A 21,512-nucleotide genomic window follows, 5' to 3' on the forward strand; every position below is an offset into this window, starting at 1 on the left:
ATTAAGCTGCAGCAACTAGATCATATGGCTGAGCTAGCTGTAGGAACACAGCTCGCCTCCACCAGCACTCCAGCTTAGTACGTCACAGCCCTGACTGCCCCAAGACCTGCCAATGCCACTTCATTCATGTCTTCTCCTATCTGCAGGGTGCAGGCACCACATACCAGGCCTGCTAGAATCTCTCAGTGGGGAAGTAAATAAATAACACTGTGCAGACACTATAAATGAGCCTTGCAAACAATGCAAAAACAACCTCATCTCCAAAGGTCTAGCTGGAAACAAGGGCAAATACTCATTTATCTTTAATGAGATTGATATATTAAGCAATAAAGTATTAATATTTCCCAGCTTCTTTTTAAGCAAATAGCATCTTGGTAGCAGTTTCACGTAACACTTATCAAAGATATTTTGAAATGCATTAAATGTATCTAACAAAGATACAACATGTACAGAAAAGCAAAACACACATTTTGTTTCTCAGAGACTTACTAGCATTTTATGCTATTAGGTTACAGACATAAATCTGTCACCTAATAGGGCGAGTCTCAAAATACCTGTGAAGTAAACATTGCTTTTGTTTCTTTTAGACATGAAGATTCCTGCTTTCTTAAACTATGGAAATGTCTGCTCCATTTTGGAAAGTGCAAAGATGTGTCATAAAAAAATTTTGAGAACATTTCTAAAATGTAGTAACATCACTGTTTTTAAGACCAGAAATATCACCTTGTCTGATCTCCTGCAAAGCACATAGCAAGAAACACATTCACCCAGGAATTTCAACAGTAAGATCGTTCTCTATAATCAACCCAAAACCTTCTATTCTTTCTCGTCCTGTTCACTCCTCAACTTTGGGGCAGTGTCTTGAGCATCAGACACTGAACTATTACTGTAATAGCAAAAGCAACAGATGTACAAACTACTGACTTTTTTCTAATTCTAAAAATACAAAATTGTCTTGGAAATTATGACCTAAATTTGTCAGTTCACTTGTTTTACACAAAGATAGCAGCAAAAAGACTACGCGATAGCAGAGGTCAGTAATTGTCCAATCCTAATTTACATTAAAATATTTAGATATGGTGCTACACACTTCATAACTTCACCTAAAAAAATTAGATAAAGAAATTTTTGCATACATCTATACATCTATACAGTTTGGAGAGACACACTAGGGTCCTTCTGACAGTAGGATACCACATTCCATGCAGATCTGCTGGTGAAATCGTGGTCTGGTGCCTGGGATTAAGGGATTCTGCTGAACCTGTTTAAAAATAAAATACAGACATGAAAAACTTGCCCATCTGTCCTTTCAAGTGAAGTAGACTGCAATATTGACTACACTTTATACTGACTTCACAGTAATAAGACATATTTTATTGCACCCAAACAGGTTAGGGTTGGGTTTGGTTTTTTTCATTCTGAGCAGGTCTTGACTAGATTTCTGCTGTGTATAGAGCACATAGCTCTGACAGACATGAATCCACTTTCAGGGATGGCCTAGCTCAACCGTTTTATAATGAGTTAGCTTTACAGGCATGTCTCCAATGAGAGACACACACACAGATACCCCTAACCAAGCTCAACAGATGAAATGCTCAATTACTGAAAAAAAGCATAGGAGAAAAAAGAAAAAAATAGTTAGTGAACATGGCACTACAGGAGATGCTCAGAAGAGGCAAAAAAAAAAAAAAAGGGAGGGGGGAACCCCATTCCATCAGTTTTACTTCTTCATGCTTTCCCTTCTGCTGAGGATAATCCTAAATGGATGAAACAGTTGCAGAAAGTGTAGGGTTTAAACGTCATGTTAATAATGACAGAAATAATGGCAAAACCAATTTTGTCATGAGGGGGTTGTAAACATAAAGAAGCGCCGCTCCTGGGTAACTTTTGTAAGAATTCCGTACGCTCGGAATGGTTTTTCCAACACCTGACAGACAGAAGTCTTGCATTCTTTTCATTCTGTCCTTCAACCCTGGAAAACAGCTGAGTCAATAGCATCAGAACTCTGATTGCAATTAGCAAACATTTAAAAACGTAAAATTTTTAAAGTTTTACCTAGTGATGGAGTAAGTACTTGTGAAGTGTTCATGTGATCAGCGCAGGAGTTGTCCAAAACAATTCAATAATTTATTTCTACCTTTTGCAACAATAAATATATTGTCACAGTAATTAGAAGGCCTGTAAGACCTTAGCTGTCAGTTTGAGATTCCTAGGCTATTTATTAGTCAATTCAGCTACTCCTGCAGGCACTGAAATTGGAGCACAGCACCTTTGAAGGGCAAATAATCTCAATTATCTCAGAAACTTATCTTCAAATTACACCATACTGGTTCCTTCCACCTCCTGAATGCAGGTGGGGTTTACAGGACTTGCAAATGTCACACACCTGGCTTGAAGCAAGATGAACTCCACTCTCAACAGGATTTGAGGAGTCCAGCTAGAAACAGCCAGAAATACCTTTGCAGACCTTGCAAGCCAAAAGGAAGAAGCTACCAGGTAATCAAATAAAAGAAATAATGACAAGGAGCTGAGAAAGGTGCTGCTGGGAAAAATAACACTGTACAATTCTGAGCAATGGTATAATAAAAGTGAGAAATTCTTCATGGATGTTAGACAAAAATTTGAAGGGTTGTAACACTCAAATGATTAGCATCCAAAGAGCCATATTTCATGGAATTTGCTTCCAGTTCACTGCAATTTACAGGCACATGGATCATATATTAAAAAAAGTCATGGACTATATTCTGAATTATTGTAAACAGCTAAAATGACTAACTGGTTTCAGTACATGAAAATGCAAATGCATTTAAAGGAAAGTCACCTTTCCAGGTGAAGGCACACACAAAGACACTACCTAGATGCTCCAAGCATTCTTTTAAGACACACCAAACCACCCTTCTCATCTTAGCACAGCTAAGAAACAGAAGCATCCTTAAATATACATCTTGATGGTAGGGCTACTTCGTAGTAGAAAATACAGAACCTGTTTTATACAAAGTACAATAGATGCTGCAAGTTACAGAAGTAGCTGCTTCACAGAAGGGGTTCTACTGGCAGCACAAAGAATTGCCACCAAAAGGACAAGATTAAGTTGTTTCTCATTCCAAAACAAAGTTGTTAAGAACCCTGAGACAAAGTTCACCTCTCAAAATATCTTATGAATTTCTCTACGAAAATAACCCTTTAAGATACATGCAACCATCAATGATGGTTCAAGTTAACGCTCACTTTCCCTGAATTTCATGCATTAATTTGACAACACAAGATATATTTCATACCAGATTTAACTAAGCTGCATGACTCAGGATCTTCTAGCCGGACATCTGAAAACGAAGCTTCAGATGGCAACTTCTTCTGTTCCTCTTTTAAACTCTGTGCAATTTGCTGCAGAGGAAGATATACCACAAAGATTTAAAATTTTTTTTGCCTTTAAATTAAGGAGCATTACGCTTCTTTGATTATGATAGAGAAAAGCATACTAAATTGCAAAGAGAGTCAGCTACACTCAGCTCCCAGTGTTCCAAAGACATTAAAAGAAAAAGACAGATGCTTCCAAAACAGTAGCAGAAACATTTCAGTATCAATTTAAGATTCACAAATACCACACAGATCTATGTAAGGCACTTTCCTTCCATTTCACCTGTTTTTACTGATCTCTAAATAATAACCTGTGAAGCCGCCTGGAAAGAGAAGCTCAAAATAAGGGAACCCAATCCAACACTCACTTGGATTTCATTACAGATAATTTCTGTGATGGCTTTATTCTTATACGTGATATGTGCAGATGTCCCCAAAGTACTCTCCAGCTTATTCCCTGCAGGAGTTCAACAGAAAACTTTCCCCTAACATTACTGAATACTTCCACACTTCAACCTTTTTCGTTACTTGGTCTGCTTCAAAGCAACAAGAAGCAGCAAGAGTGGGCAAAGAACTGCATTAATATTTGAGCAGAACAGCACAAGAAATATTTCTGCCCTGTGCTTTTAACATTTTAATAATTCATTTACTCAGACAGAAGGCCTCTCTAAATAGCAAGGTTTTGAGGATTAAAAGCAATCAAGTAGCAAAATGAGTCTCAAATGAGGCAAAAAAATGGAGTCTTATGAGGACATATGAAAAGCAGTGTAACTTCTCAATTTGGAATGAACTGTAAAATGCACTCTCTTCTTCCTAACTGAATGGCAGTAGAACCCTAGTTAGAAAATAAGGCCTTATATAAACTAAGTAACTGCATTGCTTCCTACAGAAGCTATAGCTAACATTAAAAAGTTCTCACAGTAATCTTTTCATCCAGTTTATTCACACAATTTTAGCAAAAAAACTCAAACCAAACAAGCCTGCACTCCTAACAGTTATACTAGTAAAACTTCTGATCTGTAGTTGTTCTGAATGGAGATCACATTTAGCTACATTTTGCGTGGTGGGCTTCTCAATCACTCTTTTTGTATTTTCCTCAAAAGCCTATTAGTCCTTAAACTTGCAGTATAAAAGGCAAGTGTTCTACAAACTCACTAGCTTCAGGATTTGTAGCTGCTTTCCCAAAAACTTTTGAATGTACCTTATAATCACCAAAGCATAAACTGAAACATGAACTGTAGCATAATAAAAGCTCTAGACATGTATAAAGACACAGCAGCAAGTGTTCAGTATTAAGAAGTTTCCCACAGTGTTTTTCTGTTTACAGACAAGAATTGAACAGAACAAGATACAGTTGTAAGATGTCAATTTCTTCCAGCCCACAGCAAAATTGTGGATAGCTAGCTAGCTATAAAGCTTCTGCATTTTGTGTAAGTAATGCTCTGATTCTGAAGTCAAGCAATAGCTCATCTATCTATGATGATAGATTTGCAACTGGCCAGCTGCAAATAAATCCTACAATTTTCTAAACACAACCAGTTATTGTGGTAGATAGATGGAAAGCCGAATTGAGCAGTAAAATCTGGATCTTGCCAGCCCATGTTGGAATTGCCATTCTTAGTCAATCATTTGACAGCTTGGGCCTCTCATTATAAAGTGAATGGCAGTAATTATTTGGGGGGGATCTTTATCAGGCTTAATCCCTTCCATGCAATACTACCTTTCAGTTGCATATCAAATTGTTTGTTGCATATCAAATGCAGTTTGCCCTAGTGAAAAACTAATTTCAAGTCTTTCATCGGCCACTTTCTTATTTCTGTGAATAGTTTCATTGTGAAATCTTTCATCGATATACTATTAACCCTTTAAAGTAAGTAGAATTAGTTTGATTCCTTTCAAGAGGAACATTGACTTAAAGGGCTTGGAATAACTACAAAAATGGCTAATACTGAGAAGAATCTGAAAAGACTAATGGAAACCACTGCTGACATGTTAAATTACCTAGAGGTATAAGCAAGTCTACCCTCACAGTCTGAACATAGCGTACACATGTGTCCCAAGCACTAGTTGACCAGTAATTCTGAAAACAAACTTGCAGCTAACTGTGCCTATTATAAAGCTTCTCTTCAGCTCCAGCTCAGCTAGAAAATACACCGGGTAATACCTACTGTTTATGAAAGTAAATAAAAATTTACTGTTATGCAAGAAAATTTAGATGCTTCTAAGTTTAGGTAAAACTGTTAACTCTGAGAACTATCACCCTAAAATGGGTTTGACATAACGTGTTCTCTGACATATAGTTTAGGGTCATAATTTAATCAGCAGGTGCCAATTTGATAGCGCCACTAATACTAAATACACCTAAGAACTGCAAAACTCCATTTGCAAAACACTATACTGCACAATTGTATATACTGCATATAAAAAGAAAACCAAATCAAGGACAACAAAAATAGCAGATGCTTTACCTCCATCATTTCCAACTTGTCAGGATATGCAAGATCACCCGGAGCAGGCTTGTAGCCTGTGATATCAGTTTGAATGTAAATATGTGTCCTATAGACAAGACGCTCTTGTACATCTTCTAACATCTGCTTGACACCAGCTGCAAATGCACCCAGTTGTTCAGCTAAAAAGGTAAACAAAAGCACAGATTTGTTCATTTAATTACAAAACAAGCTTGTAGACACAAAAGTTTGAAGCATCACATGTTGAATCATCACAAAACTGGCTTGCTGCAGATGAAGTCAGCTATTTTTGGAACAGCGGCACGCAGACAAATTTGTGACAAGCAAGGAATTACTGAACTCCATACTGTAGTTGCTTCAGCTCCCCAAATTTTCATTAGACTGTGAAAATACGATCTCACGCTGGTAACATCAGATGGCATGACAGAATTAAGCATTCTAATTATCTGAGACCTGGGCGTGTCAAGTGGTATTTCTGGACACCAAACCAACATGCTTTGGTTCTATCACAGACAAAGCCTGCAGTGTGACTGTCAGGAGTTGACAAGCTTGCTCATCTACCTACCTACCAGAACAGAAGATCCAAAGCTGCTCACATGCAACTTCAAAACTACTGTACCAGCCTGAGTTTAAGTAGTAGAAAGTCACTTCCTAAGACTAACCAAAAGATTATGTCACTAATTTTTTCCTCATTCTCAACAGCATTACAATTCTACTTCCAGGAAAATGAGCAATTCTTCATGATATTTGCACAGCTTCAGAGATGTGTTATATACCAGCTACAAAGTACGATTTCTGTTTATCACTCAGTGCAAGGTTAAGACTGTGAAATGATTCCATTATGCATTGGTCGCACTAAGGAAAAGACAGAACATTTTTTTTCTGATAGCCAACTCCCTTCTATGAGACTGTGAGCTCTGAAACCTTCCAAAACTCAAAAACTGCCAAAAATCCTCTCCTGAAATTACAGTTTCCAGTCTGGGAAAAACTGTCAAGGAGAATGAAAAAAATCAAGTTTGCATTGCTTTATCATCATGTATGCAGAGCTCTACACAAATGATGCATTAGCAGAGCCAAGCAAAGCAATTAATTCATCTGAAAAGTTCAAATCAACCCTGGTGCATGTATATGCACTGGGGGGATTGCTTGCTGGCAATTGTAGAATCTAGAGAAAATAGGCCTCCATAACATCAGTATATTAATTTAAATGAAGATATACACATACCCATAAATACAAACCTTTCTATTATAAATGAAAAAAACATAATTTATTTAAAATAACCTTACCTCATCTGTGACAAGTTTAAGACACATTAGAAAAGAGAAAAAGTCTTGGAATTTTTTTGCCTATACAATTTAATAATTTTACCAGTTAAGACGACAGTTAAAAACAATCAAGTTCCATCTACGAATTACCATTGTTCTGTACATGGTCTTCAAGCATCTCATTTTTGAGAATCCCGCAGAGTTCGGAAAGTGTCTCTAAGTGAATGACATGGATGATCATTGGCCTCAGGACATCATACAGTGAAAGACATAACTTCTCCAAGAGTTCACTATAAGGAAAAAATAAAACAAAGCAAAGCACTTTCAGAATCCTGCAATACCAAAATAAAATTTTACCGCAAATGCAAATTATTTTATGGCAAAAAATTTTAAGACCAGGGTGAGAAAACAATGCAACACAGTATCATTGAAGACTTAAGAAAGGATTTAAGAAGTGTTTATAACATGAACCCCTGGTTTCCTACAAAGCCGTTTAAAAGACATAGGATACCAAATGCTTAGAATGGTGGTATGGTTTTTAATTAATTTTAAAATAACAACAACAAAAAAAAACAACTAAAAAAACAACAACTCAGTCTGTCACAAAGGGAAGACACTGCATACTGGTTACCTGGCTTTTATATAAAGAAACGCTCCTGCTGAGCTCAGAATCATACTCCCAGTTTCCCTTTGAGAAAAGGCTCTTCTGATTCCAAGTACTCAATAGCTTATTAGAATCAGACAGACACAGGAGAAGCCTGGTAACCTTTTCTGTAACAACTTCTGGCGTTGCAGGGCACACTTTCCAATCTAACACAGTATCAATGCAATATGAAACACCACCAGATACCGCACGGTATTTTTTCCTTCCTGTTCAAAGTGATGCATATCTTTGTTAAGACACTACCAGCATTCATTCCAGACATATCTGCCATTCATAGTGCTCTGTTCACTGATCACAGATTAGCCAATAAAGCTGTTGTCAGTAACTGAAAATTACAGTAACTCCCCAGTTAGACTTGGAAATAATAACACTAAGAACATGTAAGTATTTACAGCGTGGTGCAGTTGTTGAGTTTATTGCACTATATATGTATTTTTTTTCTGATTCGTGAAGAATATCTGACCATAGAACAACAGTTCCTTTCCGAGTGTGGACAAAAAATGCTCAGAGAAGAAACATTTTGAATCTGCCTCTTCTGTTGTATTCTATAGCTTTACAAGCAACTTGATAAAACAATAACTCTCCATGTTAAAAGCAGAAACAAAGGAGAAACTTTCAACAGCCTTATTATTAAATACAACAGTCAACCTCAGATCTCTACTTTTGCCTAGATTTTTGGTAAACTCTTTTATCTGTACAGAGACACAGCTATTATGTCTTCAGAGACTCACATCACTTCAGAAAAAAATGAGGCTATTCATCAAGTAGCTAAGAAAAACCTAATAAAGTAGTTACTATACGAAACATTTTCCTCAAATTATTTTATTTAGATGTAGGCAAAAAAGGGAAAAAAGTTCTAATGAAAGATGGTAACTACTTTCCATCAAGATTCAAAAATAATCAGAAGCCTATTCTCATTCTTGATGTGAAGGGCAACAGTGACAAAATTTCTGTCTGAACAACATCTCACACTGATTTTAATTAGGGATGTTTACTTCAGGATTTGGACTGAGATAGCAAAATTGGTTCTTAAGCCAATTTAGTTAGGTCACATCAAATCCTAAGCATGTCCCACACAAGACCTCAATTCCTCAGAAAGGAGAAAGACTGCTACTACTCTGGGACTATGGCTTATTTCTAGTGAGACTTTATGTATTTATGGTTTTCCTTTAGCTTTAGAGGATGGGGACAGTAGTGGGCAGTATTTTTTCCACGTCGCACTTATTCAACTCAAGCTGCACTTCATTTTACAATAATACAACACTCAAAACCAGTGTCTCTGTTATATTAACAGGAATATACTTTATTTATGAACTTCATGGCAAGGGAACATGACCTGCCCACATTTCAAAATAAAATATCGATATTAAAACATACTGGCAAATTGGGGATGGAGCATCATTACTCAGTTGCTCTAATATTACAGGTATGTCGTAAAAAACTTACAATACTTTTATTACTTTATTACCATGTGAAGACAACAACCTGTCCCTCTTCTAGATCTAGGGAGAGCAGATACAGATACTGTTCTTGTCAGGTGTCCAATACCTTGCCTTCCATTCAGCCCACATACAGGCACATGCAAGTATTTCTTGACAGTAAAGGCAGTTCACTAACACTAAATCCTTGATGAAAAATGGGTGGAGTTCATCAGCTTAATTTTACACTGAAGTAAATGAAAAGCGCTTCTGCAAATGACTGCAAATCATTGGCATACAGGCAGTACAAAAACAGCTGGGAGCTCTAGCACTGTAAACTTCTGCAGCTATTTCCAAAGCAACTGTGTGTCTTTCTCTTTCAGGCCATCTACAGAGCATTTACATCACTCAGATTATTTATGGAGAACATAAACTATGAGCTTTGCGTGAAGAAAAAAGAAAACAAACATCAAATTCTGACACAAAATTATTAAGGTTTTTTTTCTTGTTGGTTCTTATCAAACCGCTTAAATACAATCCTATTTGCCATATAACATTGTCTGCTATATTAAAGCATAGTAAATAAAACGTGCAGGAAAACAAAACCAGCATGTACCACCTACTCCAGTTTTGGTGTTGGTTTTGTGAAGAACTCATTGTAAAGCTGATGTTCATCCTGGCATACATGGACCATAAAGGCACAACCACTTCGTACCTGTATTCACAGAAATACAAATACCTTATTATTAAATTATTTTTGCTGCATTAATACCACAGGATGTACTACAGACATTATTATATGTTATACCATTATACACTGTATTATTAGTAGTACTACAGCTGTGATTAAATTGAAGGTTTTTGAAATTCAGAATTATTGGGATCAAGTAGGAAAAGATGTTACTAATCAAATAAAAGCTCATTGTGCATCTTCTGTCCCTTTTAATTTCTGAATAAATTTAAGTAACCACATTTTATGCTTTTGCAAATATCTCCTTGTGAGGTCTGTAGCAGAGCAGAGTTTTTACAGAACAACTTTCCACAAAATATGAATTACTTGAAAATACCAGTAAAATTTTAATGATTCAAAACCACAAGAGTGACAATTCTGCATGTAAGTTACTGAAGTAAGTAAGTACAGTTTACCTGGGGGAAGGAGGATTAAAACATAACAAAAAAACCACAACACGTGGCTACCTACCAGAGCACAATGATCTCTGTTGTTCTGACTGGTTAATTCTGTAACAGTGCTAGCGATACTTGGACCAAGCAAAAGCTCCCTCTGATCAAGGTAACACTGATGGATTTCATTGAGAACTTGTTGATACCTAGCCAAGAAATTAAAACAGTAACTACACCCTTAAGCTCATTTTCTAGTAAACACAAAATTAATTCTCATACCCTCTTTTAGGTCTACATAATTTCAATTTTAAAAACTTTCTTTTAAACAAGTAATGTGTTAAAGAGTATTTAAACAAAAATAAGGATTTTCAAAACTTAAAATTTTTGAAAATAAATTATGTAAACATACTCACTCTGGCATTTTTTCAGATCTTTGCTCTACTTGTTCAATAAGAGTCTACTCAAAAAAAGAAAAGAGCATTACCAGCAAATTATTTTTTTTAATAATTGGAAAACAGTTTGCAGTATATTTCCATGGATACAATATGCAATCTTTGGACATTCACACTTGCACAATATGCAATCCTTGCATTTATACTACTAATAAATTCAAACACCATATTCACAGCTTCCTGTTTAACAGTTACCAGCCTACTTACTCTGACTTTGGGAGCAGCTGCTCTGAATTTTACATAAAACAGTGTGAAGGCATTGTCAGAATTTGGCACAGCTGAAGGATCCTGAAAGAAGAGATAAGTAATTAATTAAAAAGGAAAATACTATATTTGGCTTTAGTATTTAATGGCTGAGATAATTAGGCTCTAAAACTGGGTATTGGTTCTTTATGCTTATATTGCTAGTGGAACAGCTCTTTGCCGCTTTCCGGCTAGAAAGGCATGCTTATTTCAGAACTTGGATAAAGCCAGATGGAAGAACAAAACCCAAAACAAAAGTTTCAACCAACGGCTTCTATAGCAAAAGTAACACTTTCAGTAATTATGGAATTCTCCATTAAAAGCAAAAATTTTCCCAGGACATAGTAGTACTGATTGTTGCTCCTTAATCTGTAGTACTAAAGTGTAGCAAAATTTGCCTTTTACCTTCCAGTCCCAGGGCAGAGAAGCTAAATTTCAGCTTGCATTTAAGCTTCAGCTGGAAGGTCAAGTGTTGACACAGTTCCCCAGCTTAGCTGGGCAGACAGCTTGAACTTAAGACAAATTCTAGCACTAAGGAAGCAGAGCAGAGACCCAATTTAGCCACCAGGCTTTCTTCCCCTTATCCCTGCTGATGACAAAAAAAGCAGATGGCTTTCCTTTGAAACATGGTGGGGACAGGAAAACTCTTCCACCTTCCCCACCCTCCTACTTTCATTCCTGCGAGCAACTTGATCATCCTTCTACACAGATCAAAATCCCCAAACACTCGCATGTGAGCAGTAACAAAGGACATCTAGATCTCATCAGTCCCTTTCCAGTCATAACAAGACCTTTTGTGGTGTTGCAGTAGGAAATCTCAGTGCTTGATAACAACTAAGACCAGTACTGCACTTCTAGCAGAAGCAGGTATCAGCTGTTTCAGAGAAATATGCAAAACATTCACAAAACCCCCATGTAGGTGGGGAGGAGGTCATCTGACTCCTAAAAGAGGTCTCCTTCCTGACTTTAAAACTGTTAAACAGCAATTCAAATCCAGAAATAAGGTTTCACTTCTCTCTGTAGATACACTTATTATCAGAGATGTTCAGTTCTGCTTGAATTCAGCTCAGTCATGGCAATCCACTGGCATTAAACCATGTTACAATAATGTTTTAAAAATATAAACTACTTTTGTACCAAACATGAAAAACGATCAATGGCACTTAACCAAGATCTTCACTCCAGGAGTATTCTTTAGAAAGTTTCCATGCATATTGTCTAAAATCCCCTTCTTTTAGGTCTGTCAGTTCTCAGCTCTAGCATCTTTCAATTTCACTGGTTATCCCTCATGACAAGAAGTTTGCCTGTAACCAGACTGAGCACAAGGCAAACAACAATTAAATGGAGAAAGGAGGAAATTGGGTGGAAAGAGACATTCCCCTCTCTTTTCTCCTTTGCCAAAATACTCCAGCACAAGACTATTAACATTTTAATAAGACCGAAAAACCTCCCTATTCACCTTCATGCCTCAATCCTACTGTAGTGAGTGGGAGGAAAGCACCTAACTCTTCCCTTGTGACTCTCCAACATCAGTGTCAACATTTTAAAACCAGCCAAAAGATACTGCCAAAACTAGCAAGAGCCTGTCACAGTTATTCTCTGCAGCTACAGAAAGCACCGCATGCTTATCAAAAAGAAATATTTAGATGATCAAGAGCACCTAAAAATACTGGAATATAATACTGAAAGAGTCATGTCATGAACTCAAGAGTTGTGCTTTAACAGTTTTCATCCTACGACACCCAGAGCCTGTACACTTTCTCAAGTATTCCCTGCAACCTCTCTGTCTCTAACAATCCATTTCCAACACAGACCCCCGCAGTACCTGTACTTCTCTTGTGCACCCTCACCATTTGGCAACGGAGATAGCAGCGTGCACTGCAGCTGACTCGGAGATACAAGGCACAAATTAGTTCAGGAAAACATGCTGTCTGCCCAGCTGGTTGTTGCCTCTCTAACAGTTGTTTATCCACCCCTGGCCTTCACTGAGGTTACTGTTCACCTACTTCACCTTCTTCAATTTCCAGGATTTTTTAATTATTACTATTTTTAAATCTTTTGGATCACTAGGTCTCTGTCAGATTCAGCTGAAACTTAGCCAATCTACACAAACACTGTGGTACAGGACTGATGTATTTTCACAGAAAACTGCTGATGGCTCCCACCCTCAAAAAAATAGAAGAAAACTGTATAGTGTTACAACAGACATTACAGTACAGCTCAAGTTACCACTTACTGATTCACCTTACCCTTTTCATTAACTGGCTTGTGAGGTTCTGTAGGGTATTCACAGTGTATGTCTTGATAAGGTGCATAGCTTTAGAAAGGCATTGTTTAAACTTAATCAAATATACAGGATAGTCTTTAAAATTTGGCTGAAAGAAATTAAAGAATCCATTTTAAATACAAACAATAAGAGAGTTGAAAATTTATCAAAACTTAAAATACTCTTTTTACTAGCTAGAAATACTATTTTGTACAAAATGAAAGCAGTATTTTATAAAATGTAAGCAGAATATTAAGTATATTCATTAAAAAATTCTTAGGTTTTATAAACAGTCATTTTTTGCTTTCTTACTGTATTTAGCAGAGGGAACATTTCATAAGGGAAAAAAAATCACCACACACATGGTATGAATACATAGTTTTGAAACTATTAAGATTTAACCAAAACCAAGACAGTATTACTTACATGCGATGAAATATATGCAATACAATCATCAAGCTTAGCCAGCATGGGAATGAATCCTTCACTGTTCACAGACAGCGTAGGGGAATTCAATTTCTTTGGAAAACAAGACAAAGATCATTGTAAGGAATCCAAGTAACTTAGTGTTGGCGACCAAGTTCAAAAGATCAGTACACTTTCATTTTTAAGACTATTAACAGTGACATAATACTTACGGTGTTGATGTTTTCCAGCTCATTAAAATAAGAAAGTTTCTGCTGGATGTTTTCAGCCAGGTCAACAAGTTCTGACTATTAAAAAAAGAAAATAAAAGAAAATCAGCAACCTAGCAAGTAGTATAAATATATATAAAATTATTTAGCCTCCCTTTCAGCTCTCAGCACACACCACTGTTAACTAGCTCTAGATAACTTGCAACTAAGTACAACAAAAGATGCAGACCACAACAGTGCTCTCTTGCTCTCTCTTACCAGAGAAAGACACATTACTCTCAATAGTGTATTTAAAAGCATATTCCTACGTGTTTGTCAGCATTCCACAGATGTTGTTGCATACAAACAGCAACGCTATCATTGGTATTACAGAGAATGGTAGAAATCCTATATTTCAGGATTGGAGCCACTCTCCCTTATCCAGTCATGCTAAAAAGACATGTTCGTTACATCACTGTCGGAGCAGCTAATGAGAAAGAAAGTATTGGGAAATAAGCTCATAACTTTTGTACAAAAATCTTTCTTCTTGCTATAGCCAGCTCAAAATACTTTTGTAAGTGACATGAATTGTTAACCTCAAAAAAGTTTGCATTTGTCAGGCATCAATTACAAAAGCTCCCCTCAGCTAGCCATCCTTCTTGCTTAAACTGTGTATCAACACATACTGAACGTTTTACTGCACAGAGCCTAACACCCTAGCTGCAGGTGAAACACACCAAACGCAAGGTCCAAAGCAAATGGAGGGATTGTCACCACAGCCCACTAGTTTTGACTTATGGTACCTTAGAAGTTTCCAGTAATCCTCCCATCAAAGATTACCTGCTCTTTCAAAAGTTGTTCACAGGCCTCATGCAGCGTTCCTGTCTTTGTGGATACAAAAAGATACTGTTTTTGCAGTGACTCCAGGTGCTGAAGGGCACTATTCACATCGTTCAAGATAGCATCACATTGCTCCTGAAAGCCAGACAAGTAATCCCTCATCTCTCTAGAAAAAGAGAATCAACAGATAACAGAAGTAAAATTTCACTTTCTGTATTTGCGAATCCAGCTGCCTGAAGGGACACTACCACTACCTTTCCCTCTCTAGGAATAGAAGACCACTCGCATCAAGCAAGAGTGCACAACAAGCAGATGTTTTGTGACCTGCAGAAATAACAGAGCTATGGGGTTTGGAATAGCCACTGCAGTTAACTCCATTTCCCTGACATTCCTCATAGCAAACGTACCCAGAAAGTAGCAACATGCACCACAGCTAGTCTAGAGCACATGGATACTGTCTAAACAGCGCAAACATCATGACTACTGCAGGCTACTGCTAGCAGGCAAATTCTACCTGCCTTGCTTCCAACAGGGTGTTAATTTGGGTCTCCTCTTCCATACACTTTTCCATTTAGAAATTACTTTTACTCTCCTAAGTGAGCTGAAATTACCCAAAGGATTCAAAACTGACTATGAGGATTGAAAGAGGCTTAAACGAAATAGATGCAGTATCTAATGTCACCAAGTTTGTCTAAGGCTCAATGCAGATATAAACTCTAAATGATCACTAAATATAAGTCAAGCATTCAACTTGACCAAAACATAATTTAAAATTAATTACTCTTGGATGTCAGCAAAAACTTCTGAGCTCTACTTTATCACATAGAAAGCATGTAAAATACAAAGCAAGTAAAATCACAATTTTCCGTAGTAATTTGCAACCCTTTAGTGCACAACAGGCAAAGAACTTCCTTATTCTCCTCCTGCTCCTCTGGTCTCCTGCAAGACCCTATTGGCCATCCTACAAACCATTCTGCATCCATGGCACACTTAGGTATCTGTGCGCACTATTATGAACGTGTCAACTGACAAAGTGCAAGCGTGCTACCCTTTTTAGGTCGTTAATGATCTGATCATGGGCTTAGTATATGCCTAAACCTCTAATTTTAAGAAATGTCACATCCTCAAATGTCAGAGCAAGAGATGAAGAGACAGATCAAAGAAAAGCAGAGAAAATCAGAAGAGGAGAATACAGCAGCATCTCTTTGTGACCAGGCGCAAGTTTGTAAAGTCTCAAACCACAAGCCAGTTTCCATAAAAGCCGCCAGCAGATTTGGCTAAGCCATTCAGCTGTACTTCAGACTCTTGAGAGGTAACTGCAAAAGTCAGTGGGAAGGGGTTCTTCCAAGCCTGACTGAAAAGTCAGTTAGACAAAAATAGATGAGAACACCCAGTCTCAAAACTGGAGTTGAGCAAAGTGCCAAGGAATGCAGGGAATGCAGATAGAGAATCATGGCCATAGTCACTGGTGGACTGAATGGTGAAAGCAGAAATGACTACCAGCCACACCTGCTTACAGAGTCTCGCCCACAGAAGGTGCCATTCCAATAGCAGCGGCAGTTGAAAAGGTGTATGAAAGCTCTTAAACTGCCTTTGTCTACAGCCCTATCTGCAAGTCAAAACTAATTTCAATTTGTCTTAATATACTGGGCAGTTAAGAAGGAAATCTGCACCCCTTTTAACTGCTCTTCCACAAGGGCAATAGCCTTCAGGATGCGAGTGGGGCATACTGCCTTGGAAAGCTTCAGCTGTTCCTACACATTCGCCTATTCCCTGCCAGATGAATCCAAATGCAAGCTGACACTATATGGATAAGATAAAGTCCTTCAAGGCTGAAATTGCTTACAGTGAAAGGAACTGAGGAAGAACACGTACCTATACTTGGCACCTTCATCTTGATCCATCTGTGTTTGTACCTGAGCAAACCAGGAGAAGAACTAGAAGAGATTTTATGGTGTGAACAATACAGATATCACATGCAATCAATTAAAAAAAAATAAATCAGATCTATGAAATGAAAATGAGCTTTTTTAAAAAACAGAGCTGTTTCAGAACCTAATTATTAATCAAGGAAACATCATTGTAGGTCCCTTCCAACCAAAATAACGCTATTCTATTCCTCCACTAAATCAAAATGGGAAAGACTGAATTTCATCCCTTTTTATTTGCACAAGAACAAGGCTGTCACATTAGAACGGGGCGAGGGGGCACAACATTATTCTATATTATGAGCAACACCATCTTACTGAAGGGGTGCCTTACGCTCACATAGGACTCCAATCAAAATCAGAAAAGTATCTGTCACTGAACAGCTAGGACTTCCAAAGATTTCCCCACCCCCTCAAGTTTCTTCATGCATCTTGAAAATGGACAAAAAAAATTAACAAATCCACCAAAAGCTAGGCAAGAGACACAGGAACTCACAGAATTCTCTGAAGGTTACTGCAACTTGGAGGTTTTTCGGCATCACTTACCTGCTGTGCTGTTTCAATCCTTTCATCTTCCATTCCCAGTATGGCAAATCCTTTCAAAAGGACATCCTCTGTGGATTCTGGCACCGCAGCAGTCAGACTAACAGTAAGCGACTGGGATGTTAGGCTGCACAAATCTTCAATTGGAAGCTGCTCACAAAAAACCACAAACTTTAGTTAGAGAACTTACTAAGAATTAGTATATTCTGCTCAACTACAGTAACACAATCCAAAGCATCAACCTGAAAAAATTACAGGCATCTACTTCTGAAGCAACAAATGGAATGGTCATTTTGTCTATCAATATGATAATACACCAACAACTACCATATCTATATATTCAGGAATACCTACAAATTTTATTTTCTTTTTTTAAGTCAGAAAACATTACACTGCATTTTATGTAAGTGCATATTCATGTCAGAAGAGAAACTAAACGTACATGTACCTGACATACTGATGCGTTATACTTTAATTTCCAATTTAACTGGTTCTATGCACAGAGAAATGCACTAGAAAAGTATTTGAGAACATAAGAATTCAGACCATACACAGAAGCAAAAATAAATGTCATCACTGTCTACATGACATGGCAACACCACTGTACAGGAATTGTCAGATTTTTTTGCTAGATAATCAGAGAAAACTCAAGACTGCCACAATTTATGCAGGAGATAGTGTTTCATATTCTTTCAAATGCTTTTTGAAGAAGTCAAGCTAAAAAGAAAAGCTTTTTTAGAAGACAAGGAATAGCTCTGTTGAATGGAAATTATCACACACAATCATTTTTTTAACAAGAAAAAAGGCGTGCTGTTTTGGCTGGGAGAGAGTTAATTTTCTTCATAGTAGCTGGTACAGGGCTATGTTTTGGATTTGTACTGGTAACAGTGTTGCTATTTCAGGGATGGTCTAGCTACTGCTAATCAGTCGTTACAGAGCGGAGGCCTTTGCTGCCTCTCACCCACCCCAGCACGAGCAGGCTGGGGGGGGGCACAAGGTGTTGGCAGGGGGACACAGCCAGGACAGCCAACCCCACTGACCCAAGGGATATTCCATACCATATAACATCATGCTCAGCAGTAAAAGCTGGGGGAAGGAGGAGGAAGGGGGGGGACATTTGGAGTGATAGCATTTGTCTTCCCAAGTAACTCTTGCGCATGATGAAGCCCTGCTATCCTGGGGATGGCGGAACACCTCCTGCCCATGGGAAGTGGTGAATGAATCCTTTGGTTTGCTTTACTTGCGTATGTGGCTTCTGTTTTACTTACCAAACTGTCTTCATCTCAACCCATGAGTTTTCTCGCTTTTACCCTTCTGATTATCTCCCCCATTCCACTGGGATGGGGTGGGTGAGCAGCTGTGTGGTGCTTAGTTACCAGCTGCGGTTAAACCACAACACTATGGAAGAAAGTAACTTGAAAGAAATTGTATTCAGCTATGATTGGAAACTATTAATTAGCTTATATGGAAGGAATTAATTCAAGAAAACAAGTACTGTTATATACTCTTATTTAACGTAATACTCTTTTTACTTCACTTGATAAGTAATGTTTTCTATTGATGAGAACATCAGTAACATAAAAACAGAAAGCACTACTTAAATACAAGTTGGTACAGCTCTACAAAATTACTCACTTTGTAAAATATTCATTGCCTGGTAATATTAGTCCAGCAAAGAAAGAACCATCAGGATTTCAGCTATTTGAGAAAAGACCGATTGCCCCATCTTGTTCAACTTCCACATAGCTCTCCCCGCTGCCCCCCAAAAACAGGCAGGACTCTTTTGAGACTACTACTGAGGAAAAGATGAGTCCATCAGAGCCTGTTTTTTCAGAACAGCTGACATGCGACTGTCCCAATCCACTTCAGCAGGAGCCAGAAACAGCTGAAGTACTCAACGTCTTGGCATTCCCACTGTCCTAGCTGGCAAATACAGTACTGGCCTTGCTGCAAACCTGTTTTCGATCCTTAAGAACATCCTCCAACAGCAGCACATACTTCCACAATCGTTTTGAATGTCTGCCAATATTTACTTTAGTGTAGTTGCATACAGCTTACACGAAACCAGGAAACATGAAATGAAACAAGTGCATTTCAGGAAGAAGTTGCTTTGCCCCCTCCCCTTTGGTATTTTGACCTTTCAGACACTTGCCGAGAGCCAACTTTGTTGATTTTATGGCACTATATATCTTGTGATACGAACCTGTTCAAATACAATAACTGCTCATGAAAAGTGCCGTTAAGGAATGCAAACATTTTGTTCCCCTTCCATTTGTAGGCAAAGGAGCACTCATCACTTACAATGACCACCTTGTCAGAGTCTCCTATTTTATAACTGAGGGGGAGACCACGTCTTAACAACTTATTAAGCTTTTTACCACTATTCCTGGCATTATACGGCTTGTTGAAGCATCTGTAAATGGCACCAGGAAACAACACTGGTGCCAGCAGCTATGCATTGATCGGGCTCAAGTCTGGAGGGCCAAACCCATATACCTGCAGGACTACAAGCTCTCAATTTCAAGTGGCCAGACTCAGATGAACGGAGCGAGGTGGTAAGGCCAGGCAGGGAAAGCCCCCTAGATTTTAAGGGGGAAGCCGCTGCTGGCTACAAGCCCCTGGCAAGCCCGGGCAGGGGGGGCAGCGGGGGGGGGGGGGGGGGGGGGGGGGCGCGGGGAGGGCTGAAGGAAGAGCGAGCCCTCCCGAGGGAGGCGAAAGGGGCGGCGGGCTGAGGAGCGGGCTGTGAGCGCAGCAGGGGCCGAGCTCGGCGCCGCGCCGGCCCGAAGCCTCGCCAGAAGGGACAACGCTGTCCAGCCCCGTAAAAACGGGGGGAGAGCGGCGGCCCGGCCCGGCCCGACCGGCCGGGGCCTGCGGGGCCACCCCCCCGCCGCCTGGCGACGTGGCACCGCGGCGCCACCCCACCTCCGGCCCTCGGTCCCTCCCTCCGGCCCGGGCAGCGCCGCCGCCTCACCTCGGGTGGCACCGGCAGGTTCTCGGCCGCCGCCTTCAGCTCCAGTACCGAGTCCGTCTGACGGTCACTGAGCGGTGCGGCGGGCTGCGGGCGGCGGTCCCACAGGCTCAGGCGGTCCCGGACCTCCCTGCCCGCCGGCTCGGGCGGCGGCTCCGCCATGCTGGCGGCGGGGCGAGCGGCGGCCGGGCCGGGCCGGGCCGAGGCCGGGAGCGGGAGCGGGGCGGAACGCCGGGGAGCGCGGCGGCGCTTCCGGGGAGGCACGGCGCGCGCCGCGTCGCGTGGCAGCAGCGTCATTGGTGGGCGGAGAGGCGCGTCAGCGAGGGGCGGGGGAGGGCGGGCGGCGGCTGACAGAGAGGGCGCCCCCTGCCGGCGGGAGGAGCGCAGGCGACTGCGGCGCCCCCGGGCAGAGCGAGCCGCGAGCCCCGCGCCCGCACGCCTGCGGCCCTCCAGGGGACGCCGCCGAGCAGCCCGGAGAAAGGCCGGAGTCGGCAGCTGAGTCGTCCCCTGCGCTCCCCGGAGCCTTCTTTCCCGAGGCGGCGGAGCCCGCAGGACAGCCCTGCCGGTGGCACCTCCCTCCCCGGCCAGCCGGTCTGTCACACTCAGCCCTACCGGAACGCCCGCCTTAACGACCCAGGCGCCCCTTCGCTGCGGTGCTTTCGACCTCGGTTCATCGTAACGTGACAACTAGCGTCCGCTTGAAACAGGTAAGGGAAGCGCTGGGGCGCACCCGACGCCGCCGGAGCTGCCCCGGCCCCAGCGCCTGCCACAGCGGGGGCCGCTATGTCCCCCACGCTGCTCTGCCCCACGGCCACCTGTGGCACTTGCCCGGCGCCGAAGCAGGGAGCCGCCCCTGCGTACGAGCTCCGGTGACCGCCCCCAGGGCCAGGGCAGCACCGCCGGCGTGCAGAGGCCCGCCGAGGCAGGCCCAGGACCCTCCATTCCGGCCCCTCTCGTTACTGCCCTTCGTTGTCTGCAGCATCACCCGTTAACCAGAGCCGCCCTTTCCCTCATGCCTCCTCAGAACCCACTGCAGGATTCATTCTTTACTTTGGAAACACCCTTCATTATCTTTGGTTTGCTGTTAGTTTTTGTAAATTTTTACCTTTAAACTAAATCTTAAGGCATGTCTGAATTAAAGAGCTTGAAAACAGTGCAAGGTATTCACTGCAGCAGTCACCTTCAGCTGCAGCCCCCAACTCCCACTCACAGCTCTGCTCTTGGTGCTCAGCAGTCCACTTCAGCCCCTCTTGTACACCCACCCCCCTTCCAGCTTCCCCAGGGTACCCAGGCAGAGCACCCCCACCTCCTTACTCCAGACTGGCAGATCCCTCCTCCCCTCAGCACTGCACCCACCAGACTT

At 40.6% G+C, this 21,512-nt stretch overlaps 1 protein-coding gene across 2 annotated transcripts in view; it reads right to left on the reverse strand.

Annotated features, from left to right (window-relative positions):
- The window catches only part of COG3 (component of oligomeric golgi complex 3), a 33,538-nt gene extending 12,683 nt beyond the window's left edge, over window positions 1–20,855 (reverse strand). For both annotated transcript variants that reach the window (XR_013926233.1, XM_080376769.1), the window contains exons 1-15: window positions 20,153–20,855; window positions 17,185–17,331; window positions 16,586–16,647; window positions 14,711–14,876; window positions 13,895–13,969; window positions 13,683–13,775; window positions 13,240–13,365; window positions 10,955–11,035; window positions 10,709–10,752; window positions 10,375–10,501; window positions 9,797–9,888; window positions 7,242–7,381; window positions 5,826–5,986; window positions 3,279–3,384; window positions 1,137–1,261 (exon numbers count right to left, since the gene is read on the reverse strand). Coding sequence is in view for 1 of the 2 variants with exons in the window: in XM_080376769.1 (XP_080232895.1) it covers window positions 1,137–1,261; window positions 3,279–3,384; window positions 5,826–5,986; window positions 7,242–7,381; window positions 9,797–9,888; window positions 10,375–10,501; window positions 10,709–10,752; window positions 10,955–11,035; window positions 13,240–13,365; window positions 13,683–13,775; window positions 13,895–13,969; window positions 14,711–14,876; window positions 16,586–16,647; window positions 17,185–17,331; window positions 20,153–20,446 (1,839 nt within the window). In the remaining variant the exon portion in view is untranslated. The remainder of the gene's footprint in view (window positions 1–1,136; window positions 1,262–3,278; window positions 3,385–5,825; window positions 5,987–7,241; window positions 7,382–9,796; window positions 9,889–10,374; window positions 10,502–10,708; window positions 10,753–10,954; window positions 11,036–13,239; window positions 13,366–13,682; window positions 13,776–13,894; window positions 13,970–14,710; window positions 14,877–16,585; window positions 16,648–17,184; window positions 17,332–20,152) is intronic.
- Between the last annotated feature and the right edge of the window lie 657 nt (window positions 20,856–21,512).

Source organism: Falco punctatus, assembly GCF_963210335.1.
Source record: "Falco punctatus genome assembly, chromosome: 2".
NCBI classification, from domain to species: domain Eukaryota; kingdom Metazoa; phylum Chordata; class Aves; order Falconiformes; family Falconidae; genus Falco; species Falco punctatus.